Below are 11,096 nucleotides of genomic sequence, written 5' to 3'. Positions count from 1 at the left end.
CGGCGAGAGAGGCTGTGCGACGGCGCAGTGCAAGCAGGGTCAGCAGCACAATGGGGCACAGTGACAGCAATCACAGTACAGCAATCACAGTGACAGCAGCACAGTGGCAGCAGCACAGTGACAGTGCACAGCGACAGCGCCACAGTGACAGTGCACAGTCGCTGCTGCCCGAAATAGCTGTTGGTCCCCCCGCCGTCGTTCGTCTCCTTTGCCCTCATCGATCCTGCTCGCCTCCCTCCAGAAGTCCTCATCGCCTTCCGCGGGCATCCTCCACATAGAGCTGCTGCTGCTCCACAGCTGCTGCGGAACGTGGTTGAATCCATCGATTCAACTGTTCACTCAACACCGTCGATCCGACTGTTCATTCAACGCCGTCGATTCGAGTGCTTATCCAACGCCGTCGCCGATTCAATCGATAAATCACAATCTACCAATCACAACCTACCCATCACAGCCCACCCATCACAGCCTACCAATCGCAACTTAACAACTACCGGGCGATCCCTCAACCCCCATCTCCATCCCCTCCTCGGTATGTCTTGTTGCCCGAACATCCTTGCCCCCGGACATGGTTTGCCGCTCCCACAGAGGACTCCTCGTGGCAAATGTCCGGCCTTGCACCCATCTTGCACGCCGCCTGGCTCACCCACCGCATCGTCTGTCTCGCAATGTGCCCCCCCCCGCCCCGGCGCATCGCTCGGTATATCGCCCGGTATATCGCCTGGCTCGTCACCCGGCCCGTCGCTCGGCTCATCTGATTTGTTCTGTCTGCTCACCGAATCCGTCTCCCTCTGCCGTCCATCTGTTCCCTTTTGCCTGGACTTCTGTGTCCTTTCTTCCCAACTCGGTCCTCTGGCAATTCCGATACTCCCCGGCACCTTGCATCAACCGCAACCATGGGAAACCAACAATCCTGGCCGGCGTCGGACATGTCTGCTTATCCTATCGCGGGTGTGCTGGACTCACCTCGCCCACAACCGCAACCACAACCTCACTCTCATCAACAACCACAACCTCACCCTCACCAACAACGCCGCTCTGGTCGCCGTCGCCGCCAACGGCAACGATCAACGTCCCGCCAACGACCCGACTTTCACCAACACGCTGTCCTTCATCCGCATCCGCCCGTGGACGCACTTCAACTCGCTTGCTCTCGCCAACCATCAAATGCATCCTTCTTTCTATCCTCGCATCGATATCGTCCTGGCTCGCAACCCCCTCCCGTCTGCCAACCCCCGCTTGCGCTTCCATTTCCTTCCACCCAACTTCCCTCCCGTCCCCAACCCCCGCCATATCGCCATACCTCTGCCGTGCGACAATCACCTCCCCATCTGCGCCCTCCCGTCGGCGGTCGCTCGCCAACACCTCTTCACCCCACGCTTTCCTCGCCCTCGCTGCGCTTGGTACCTTCGGTCCAATCAACCGTCACGACCCAATCATCCCCACCTGCTGTGTGCCCTCCATCCCATCCGCCTCTGTTATCTCAATCGTCCGCAGTCGTGGATCCACCTGCGGCTCCAGAACAGCAACCCAACACTAGAATGTCCTCATCAAAATTCGGCAGACTCGTCTCCTCCTTAAAACAAAAGATATCGTCCAAGCGACAGTCCAAGGACGACCAACAGCAGAATGGCCGCTCCACCTCCCGCCTAGACCTCTCGCAGCCCCCCAAAGCAGTCTCCAGCCAAAGCAACCCACATAGACGCTCCGCTGCTTCTTCACACCATAGAAAATCCTTCAGCAGTCACTCTGCACATCGAAAATCCATTGTCTACAACCATGGCGGACGAAGCCGAACCTCCTCGGGCGTATCGGCCTCGCAGATCCCCGCACAAGTCCGCATCTACGCCGATCAGCACCACGACTCGCCCGGCTGGAGCAGCAAGCCGCTGCCCGAGCCCTCGGTCCCCACGACACCCATGGCTCGCATTCCGTCGCAGACCGGTGCCACGTCCTGGACATATGAGCCCTCGCTCCATACCGACCATGAGGAAGACAAGTTCTTTGATGCCCCGCCTGTGCCCGACGTCCCCGCCATGGCTCGCGACTGGAGCAACAAGCGTAAGTATCCGTGTCCCACCGTCTCCCGCAGTGCCCGCTCAAGCATCGCGACACTCGTTGGCTCGACTATCGTGTCGCTGTGTCCCTTGGGTCTCCCTTTCGATATCCCTTGTATCAGCCGCCCATCCATGCTTCCATGCTCTTTGGGAGCACGCGGTGTATCGCAGGAGCCACACCCTCAATCTCCCAGTGTCTCCGTTGCCGTGCATCCCATCCAACTGCTTCGATCTCGCCTCGGTTCTTGACGGTTCCCTCTGCCCTCCCCTCCACAGGTGTCCCACGGCCCCAGGCCTTCGAAGTCTCATCGACTCTCGCCCAGCAGCTCCAGGCATACTCGGACAACCAGAAACAGCGGCGCAAGAGCCACAACTCGAGTGGCCGTCGCCGAAGAACCCTTGTTTACCACGCTCCAGGTCTGCGCCGGATCGACTCGTTCAGCTCCGTGTTCAGCCACTTCAACCCATATCCTCCCTCTGACGACGAGGACGAGCGTGCTCGCGACGGCAGGCGTGTCTCGACCCTCACCACCGATTCGCGTAGCTATCCCCCTGTGGGTCGCGCGCGGAAGCCGGTGCGTGAGTCGGGCGAGTACCAGTACGAAAGCTTTCCAGCCCAGATCATCGACAACTCGCACGGGCGAGCCAAGCTGCTCAAGAAGAAGCTTGAGCGACAGACCCGGCTCTTCCTCGAACAGCAACGCCTCTACGAGCTTGAGCAGGCCGAGTTTATGAGGGAGCACGAGCTGCAGGAGGCCCACAAGGACGAGCTGCAAGCTGGCAATGGCGCTGCTGGTGCAGAGGCCGATGCTGGGCAGCGCGTTCCCTCGGACACATCGGAGGACTCGCAGTGGGAAGACGTTGGCATGGAGAAGCCTGTCTTGGACAACTGGGTCCTCCAGCCCCTGACGACCATGAAGGCGCTCCGAGACATCGTGCTGGGCCGCACCAACACGGCCTCCAAGCTGGACGATGACACCCGCGCCGGCCTTCCTAGCGAAGTCCCCGACATTCCTCCGTCGGTCGTCGCCACCCAGCCCCAAGCCGAGATTGCCGCTCCCACCCCGCGCCTGGCTGTGCATGACGTCCGTCCTTCCCAAGAGTCCGTTGCGATGGAGCGTGTCTCGTCGATCGCCAGTTCGATATCCCAGCCTCAGGCCGCCGCTGTCCCTGCTGCCGACACCCAGACCTCCAACACGCCCGAGCCGGACGAGCGCTATCTCGCCGAGACGCTCAAGCGCGTGCGCCAGAAGCGGGCCCCCAATGGCACCGATTTGGCCGCTGGCCCGAACACTGTGAACGAATCCAACCCGTTCGGCATTGGCGACTCATCAACCAACCTCTCGCGCACCCCGACCATCACCCGCAAGGTCACCCAGCGAAGCCAGACGCCCGGCAGCGACAGCGTACGATCCCACGGCGAGTCCAACCCCTTTGCCATGCCCGGCACCATCAGCCGCCGGAAGCGCCCAATTGTCCAGAGCCGGGACAAGTCCGGCACCGCCAACTCTGCCAAGCGCACCTCGCGCTATGCCAAGCGAATCAGTCGCGCCTATGCAGCTGCTCTTAGCGAGATTGTGGACGAGGACTTTTATGCCGTGCCGCCGCACGGGCTCGGTCTCGGCGCCGAGAACCGCAAGTCACGCTCCTACTCGCAAGGCAGCCAAGGTGATCGCCGCAAGAGCCGCATGTCGGCGCGAAGGGTGTCACGGTACGGAGACACTCTGGAGCCCAAGAGGACGTCGCGGTACGGAGACAGCCTGGAGCCCAAGCGAGCGTCGGTCTACGATGTTTTGGCCGACCAGCTCGTCGCCGTGGTTGCCAACAACAGCCCGAATCGCAAGAGCATCGTCGGCGAGACCTTCAGCCCGGTGCCCATGCGGAAGGTCTCGTCTGCGAGCGGCAGGCGGCCGTCCAATCTTACAGTTCCAGCCCAGCGTCTCAACCGCGCCTCGATCCCCTTCGTGCCGTCCGATCACCACAAGATCGACACGATCGAGGAGGGTCCAAGCGAAGAAAGCCCCGTCGCCAACCTGCCAGCCCGCCCTCATCGCATCAGCACATCCTTCCGCGTATATCGCTCGTCGTTACATCTGGACCGACTGGCCTTGGTCGCCAATGGCGAGGACCCTAGCACTGCCGAGATGATCAAGGCCAACACCATGATTCCCGTCACCAAGCCCATCGACATCAAGATCACCTCGGTTGATGAAGGGGTCGAGCGCATCATCCGGATCGACGAGAACACCTCGGTACACCTTAATTCGCTCCTGGGCGTGCCGCGCATCGTCGAGGACAACGACATCACTCCCGCAAACCACGACGACCATTTGTCCCAGAGCGGCATGATTCTCGAGAATGCCAGCAGCGTCGGCAGCGTGGGCGAAGCTCCACCGCCCGCATCGCCCAACGATGCCGACGACGAGGGCTGGATCGACATCGAGTCCCCCCAGAGCACCAGCCGTCCCGTGCTTTCTCAGTACATCGTTGAGGTCCAACCTGTGCTCCATGAAGAAGAAGAAGAAGAAGCGGAAGAAGGGCGAGGAAGAGAAGAAGAAGAAGAAGAAGCGGAAGAAGGGCGAGGAAGAGAAGAAGAAGAGGACGAAATCGCCGATGCCTCCGGCCAACTTTCGGATCCTCTGCAGGATCTCCCAGCCCCTGTCGCGAGCGTTGGCCCTGCCCTTGCCAAGCTTGATATCCGTGACGGTGCATTCCGGGGTGATGGAACTCCTGTGGCCCCGCTTCGCACCGATTCCACGGCTTCAGCGGCAACTGCGATATTCGCCGCCTCTCTTCCGCGGACTCCCGCCTCGCCGGCTGCGATGTCGGTCGACACCAAGCGCCCGGTCGTCCCCGAGGCGCTCTTTGAGATCATCGGCGAAGAACCCAACCTCGGCCGGCAGCATTCCCGCCGAGGATCCAACCTCACCTTTATCGAGCGATCGAACGCCTCAACGCCGGTGCTCCCCGTGGACCCCACTCACTTGGTCCTTGTCAAGGCATCCCAGTCATCGCTGCGCTCTGGATACAAGCGATTCAGCGCCGAAATCGAGCGGCCGGCCACCCCTCCAGCGCGGCCCAACCGAGCGTCGACGCCCCTGCCCATGGCAGCCAACGACCCGGAGGAGCCTCCCGCCGTGCCCAATGTCGAGCGCACCATGTCCGAGCAGGTCATGACCACGGTCTCTGCCCCCGGCACACTGGGAAGGACGCCCAAGAGCGATCCGTCACCGAGCGACTCGCCCGAACGGCCCGAGTCCCGAGGCGGGCTCTTTGGCACCCTAAAGCGGCTCAAGGTCGCCCGTCTCAAGAGCGGCGATGGAGTCTTTCACTTTTCCGCATCGACGACTTCGCTTCCGACTCCACCATCGCCCATTGCCCCAGTGCCCCCAAGCCGAGTCAAGTCGTCGCCGAGCTCGCCCCACCCGCCGCAACAGCAACAGCAGCAGCACCGACAGCAAATCCATGGTGACCACAGCTGGATCAGCCAGCGCTCGGCCTCGTCCACGCTCAGTGGCACGACTACAGCTGAGCTGCCCGAGCCAGAGTCGACCAAGGTCGATGATCTCATTTCGCTGTTCGAGAACTGGGGACGCAAGGGCTTGGGCCAGCCTCGCAAGCAAAGTCTGTCGCATCTGAGCCAGCTGATGCACTCGACCTCGATGTCGTCCATGGCGGTGAACATGTCCTCGAACGGACGCAAGATCTCCAAGGGCCACCACCCGCTTCCATCCATCCCTGCCGATGGAGGCGACGGTGGGCTCTCCGAGTCGGCCCGACGGCCCTTTATGCTCTCGGACCAGGCCCCAACCGAGATCTCGACTCTCCCCCGCAACCTCTCCAAGGCGAGCGACCGAAGCGGGGCCTCAGAGGCTCAGTCGGGCGTTTCGCGCAAGCAGAGCATGCCCTCCCTCAACGACACGCCTTCGAACGACAAGCGCAAGTGGTGGACGCTGCGGCGCAAGTAATCCCGGCTGCTTTGACGATCTCTTTGCAGTGCCAGGATCAAGGGCGTCGATGTCGTCTCTGTAATTTTGCACCCTCCCCTCCTCGTCTGGACTGCCGCCCCCTGAGCTCGACCATCAAGTAGTGCAGCTCCACTCCTCTCCTACCCAAAAGCGTCACAGCAGCGGCCTGTATTATCTCTTGTTGATCTTCCCTTCCAGCGAAAGCATCATCCATTTTGCGGAGAGGCCGGCTGCTGTCAAACCCTTTTGGTCCACCCGATTCCGTATCACCGATTGTTGCATGTCTCTACCACTCAGCCTTCTCTCTCCTCTCCTCTCTATCACTGCTCTATTTGCCCTTTCGTCCTCTCCCTTGGTTCTCTTCGCTTCTATTTTCTTCATTTTCGGTTTTCCTCGCAGCTGTTTGTGTTTGCCTCTGCTGTCAGCCTCATACGGAATATAGGGTATTCAGGAACTCATGCATGAACCCCAGCGCCAGCACCACCGCTGGCTCGAAAGCGTCCGGTGATCGCTTCGTCGCAGTCCGCCGGCTGGTCGTCGATTTCCCTCGTCGCGCCTTTGTTTCCATGATGTTCGGCGAGTCATCACCACGGCCCAGTCTGCGCTTGCCCCCTCCAGAGCCACCGGAGCCAACCCTTCCCTCTCGCACGCTGTTTGCCTCGGCTTCGATACCATCTCCGTCTGCCCCCGCCTCCGTCTCCATCCCTTCCAGATCCTCGCTCCCCGATGGCCGGAACCGACGCCGGCGCTCCGATCCGGCGGATCTCGTTGCCCGATGTCAATCCAGAACGCCTCGAGAAAAAGATCAAGAAGGCCAAGCTGGCCGCCCGATCTGGTGCGTTCTGTCCATCGCCCTGTCACTGCACAAGCCCATCCTAGCTCCTACGGCTTGTCCTTGGCTTCAATCTTCCCTCCATCCTCGCCCTCCGCTGCAACCCGAGGACAGCGAAAGCCCCCCCCCCACATCGATCGCCATCTCTGGACGAACGAACAATGGGCCTGCGATCGTGCCGGCCTGGCTCGATGACGGAACAGCACCGGTCTGTGCCTGCTGCCTAATCGCAGGTTCATCTGCCCGCCGATCGCAGCCGGCTCCAATGGCGGACCAAATCGCCGTTGCTCACGGCATCCAAAACTACGCCGTCCTGCCTCCGATGATACAGACGCTGACTCTATTTTGCAAAACGGCGTCATTCGCCACCAATACTTTGTGCCTTCCTCCATCTTTCCTCCCACTCAACCCAACTCCTCCCTCTCTCCGTCACGACCACCTCTCCTTCTTGCGCAGAACTCGACATCTTTGAGTGGCAAAAGATGCACCTCCGTAACATGGACTTTGGAATCGACAGCAGCCGCGACACCGTCCAGCGGATCGACTACTCGGCCGTCTCAGAGGACGACTTTGTCGAACGCTTCGAGAGTCAGGCGACGCCCGTCGTCATCACCGGCGCCGTCGACGACTGGGCGGCAAAATCCGAATGGACAGCCGAGGTAAAGCCCCCTCCCCCTTCCATTCAACCCGGCGCTGTAGCAATGTGCCCTGGTGCATATCGGCCTGCGGTACATTGCTGGCGCCAATCGATCGCTCTGGCTTCGCTCACCCCATGTATATATGCGCTTCTGCGTTACTTCTGCGTTACTTCTGCGGGATGCGATCTGCCTCTTCAAGAAACTGTTCAACCGATACCACTCTGAAAAGTTCAAGGTCGGCGAGGACGACGACGGCGATCCCGTCTACATGCCTCTGAAGTACTACCTGCACTATGCCCTCAACCACGACGGCGTCACCGACGACTCGCCTCTGTACATATTCGATGCCAACTTTGGCGAGCGACGCCGCAACAACACCGGCAAGTCCCGGAAGCGGCCCAAGCTCGACGACCAAGACACGAACGGCGGCAGCAGAATCGATGGAAGCATCGGCGACTGGGCGAGCGGTAAAGAAACCGGAATCGCATCTCAAGACACGAGCGAAACCAGTCGCAGCAACGGCATCGATCGAGAAAAAGTGCTTGTGGCTGTCGATATGGCCAACCCTAGTCGTCTGGATATCCTGGGCGAACCAAGCAGTCGCACGATCAGCCAACCAGCGAACCCGGACTCAGAAAACAAGCTCCGCCCGAGCCAAGTGCCCCAGAAGGACTGGCCAAAGCCAACAGACTCGACCGGCGGCGATCCGTCCTGGGCCGAGTCGACACCGACCGCGTCGCTCTTGAGCGACTACAAAATTCCAAAGTACTTTGAGGACGATTTGTTTCGACTGACGGGACGCAAGCGGCCGCCGCATCGCTGGGTCGTCTGGGGACCTGCCCGCTCGGGAACGGGCATCCATGTGGTATGGTTTTCACACGCAGCAGTCCTTGCCATGGAGGACTTTGCCTCGACCCGATATCGCTGCCCTGCTCGAAGCCGGACGATAGTGGCTCACGGCTGGTCGGTGTTTCACCACTTGTAGTGGGTAATCGATCTTGATCATTCTGACCCAGTTGGATGCCCATCCTCACGCAACGCTTCCACAACAGGACCCGCTTGGCACGAGTGCGTGGAATGCATTGCTGGTTGGCAGCAAAAGGTAGGTTTCGGTACACTCTGCGATATGCTGTGTCTCGCGATCCTCGTGCCTCTCGCGCTTCCTGTGGTTGTCATCTTTCTTGCAATTCCCGTGCATCCCATGCATTGAGCCAATGGTGTCCATGCATCCCGAGTACTCCATGGTTCTCGACCGTCCATTATCTCTCGCTACCCCAACTTGGGGCTCCTGTGCTCAAGCGACCGATGGCCAACAGACTCTTATGTTGCTGACATCGACTTGCTTCCCTATCACCCCAAACACACAGATGGGCACTTTTCCCTCCTCAGGTCGATCGCAAAATCATCGAACCCCGCGGTCTGCCCGACCACGAAGCCGCCACCTGGTTTGCCTGTGTTTATTCCCAGCTCGCTGCCGAGAGCACCCGGGACGAAAATGGGCAAACGCTGCTGGACCGGCTCGGCGTTGTCGAAATCCTGCAGCGCCCAGGAGAAACCGTATTCGTGCCTGGAGGATGGTGGCATGTCGTCATCAATCTCGGTGAGCGCGCCGCATCACATCCAGCACCCGAGATGGCAGAGTGTCAAGACAGAAGGTGCGAAGGCGTGGCTGGTTCTCGAGCGTTGTCGGACAGCCAGATCTAACTCTCCTCACCCTGCTGTGCTGTGGCTCATAAATCCATCATGCGTCGGTGCCCAGACTTTGCGCTGGCGGTCACTCAGAACTACTGCTCGCGGGGCAATCTGGAGTACGTCTGGCTCAAGACCCGCTTCACACGGCCAAAGCTCGCCGACCGGCTTTATCAGCGACTGAAAGAGTATTCCCAAGGCAACTTTCGCGAGTCAGACGATCTCAAGCGAGAGCCGAAGTACTATGCGGCACTGCTTCAGCGAATCGACTTGCTTGCGACAGTGCCGGCTCTGCAGCCATCGAGCTCCTCCTCCAGCAGCAGCTCGAGCAGCGACAGCGGCAGTACTGAGAGCGAAAGCTCCGATGAGGAGGGCAACTGCCGGTGCCGTGCATGCCAGCGCAAACGCAGGAGGCCCCAAGACAGCGGGGTCTCCCTCTCTACCAAAATCGAGCAATAGACTGTTGTGTCGCAGCAACCCCAATAGGCACCCCCCCCCTTGTCGCATGTGTATTCCCCCCTCCAAAGTACGCTGGCTGCCTGGAGACAGAATGGAGTGCATGTGTTGTGTCCGTCAACAGCATCTCGCCTCCAGAATCGGCAGCGTGACACAAACTGGCATGATTCGCCCTCGCCTGCTCTGTCCCGCTTCGCCTTCGTCAGATCGCCCCGGCCCGCGATGGTCTGCGCTAAATGTGAGTTGCGGCTGTGCATGGATGCAAGGCCGCTCGGTGGGCATGCCGATGCCGATGCCGATGCCGATGCCGATGCCGATGCCGATGCCGATGCCGATGCCGATGCCGATGCCGATGCCGATGCCGATGCCGATGCCGATGCCGATGCCGATGCCGATGCCGATGCCGATGCCGATGCCCTCCAATACACAAACTCCTGCTTGGGCATCTGCGCAAGAGGCAGCCCGCTGAGGGTGATCGGCAGCGAGCAGCAAACGTCCTGGCAGCGCCACACAGTTTAACCCTCAAGCGGCCCTATCGATGCAGGTGAACGGAAGCTTGGGACGCTGGCGGCGCCCGACACCTGGAAAGAAGGATCCTCGAACGCCAAGGTGGGTTCGTCCGGGCGCAAGCTCAACGAGAACAAGCTGCTTTCGGGCCGAAGCCGCCAAAAATTCTCCCCGTACGAGGCCAAGTGCCGGATCTGCAAGCAGAACGTCCACCAGCGGGGCTCGTTTTACTGCCAGGGGTGTGCCTACAAGAACGGTAAGCGGTGCTGTGCGTTCGACCGGCACTCTCTCAGTCGACCGCGGCGAGGCCATTGAAAAGCCAAGAGTTCGAGGACTGGCGAAGGGGGGTGGATGTCCGAAACGCCAGCGCTTCGATGCGATGCAGCAACGGATGGGAGCTGATTGCCTGAGATGCCTGCGCTCACTGCCTCTCTGGCGATCTGCAGGCATCTGTGCCATGTGCGGTGTGCAAATCCTCGATACGAAAATGTACAAGCAAAGCTCCAAGTGACTCGCTCGTCGTCAATCGGCACTCTCATCTCCGTGGAGTGAGAAACAGCACCAGGCCAATGCTGGATATCGAATGTCGACGCGGATATTACCCCCACCATCCCCTTGCTCTCTGGGGCCGTACTCGTCGGTTGCACTTGGTCCCCGGATATGGCGGAGGGTCCGGTTGACTATTGCATAATATATTCAAAATCCTTGTTGCACTTGACAAAATACAAGAGTCGGGATGACTTGGTCATCACAATGGGGATGATTCACGTTTGAAAGAAAAAGCACTCCTATTCTTCAATATGCACCTCGCCCAAGAGTTGAGAAAGAATATCATCTTCTGCGGCGGCAAACAAACTGGCTATTTTATCCTGCATATCGGAATTCAACTCATCCTTCTTCCAAGCATTAAAGGTTGTTTTGGGGGCAAACAATTCGAAACTATCATCCA

The 11,096-nt window shown here is 59.9% G+C and overlaps 3 protein-coding genes across 3 annotated transcripts; all 3 read left to right on the top strand.

Moving 5' to 3' along the window:
- Nucleotides 1–225: 225 nt before the first annotated feature.
- On the top strand, nucleotides 226–6,044 carry BJ171DRAFT_121674 (uncharacterized protein; the record flags this gene model as incomplete). Its single annotated transcript, XM_053105561.1, has 3 exons — nucleotides 226–532; nucleotides 1,498–2,061; nucleotides 2,334–6,044. Coding segments are annotated over 3 exons (4,563 nt in total), but the record flags the coding sequence as incomplete, so codon positions are not given.
- A 707-nt stretch (nucleotides 6,045–6,751) lies between these two features.
- BJ171DRAFT_424476 (uncharacterized protein) lies at nucleotides 6,752–9,643 on the top strand (the record flags this gene model as incomplete). The annotated part of the gene is made up of 8 exons (XM_053107672.1): nucleotides 6,752–6,860; nucleotides 7,314–7,516; nucleotides 7,695–7,879; nucleotides 8,150–8,360; nucleotides 8,548–8,597; nucleotides 8,863–9,095; nucleotides 9,255–9,372; nucleotides 9,505–9,643. The coding sequence occupies 8 exons, from the start codon at nucleotides 6,752–6,754 to the stop codon at nucleotides 9,641–9,643; spliced, it is 1,248 nt and encodes a 415-aa protein (XP_052966326.1).
- A 219-nt stretch (nucleotides 9,644–9,862) lies between these two features.
- BJ171DRAFT_558723 (PDZ-binding protein) lies at nucleotides 9,863–10,658 on the top strand (the record flags this gene model as incomplete). Its single annotated transcript, XM_053113166.1, has 3 exons — nucleotides 9,863–9,878; nucleotides 10,185–10,403; nucleotides 10,594–10,658. 3 exons carry the CDS (start codon nucleotides 9,863–9,865, stop codon nucleotides 10,656–10,658), a joined length of 300 nt encoding a protein of 99 aa, XP_052966325.1.
- Nucleotides 10,659–11,096: the final 438 nt, after the last annotated feature.

This window comes from Polychytrium aggregatum (assembly GCF_025602895.1).
Source record: "Polychytrium aggregatum strain JEL109 chromosome Unknown BJ171scaffold_20, whole genome shotgun sequence".
NCBI classification, from domain to species: domain Eukaryota; kingdom Fungi; phylum Chytridiomycota; class Chytridiomycetes; order Polychytriales; genus Polychytrium; species Polychytrium aggregatum.
Note: the sequence above shows the minus strand (reverse complement) of the source record. Positions and strands in the feature narration are given on the sequence as shown.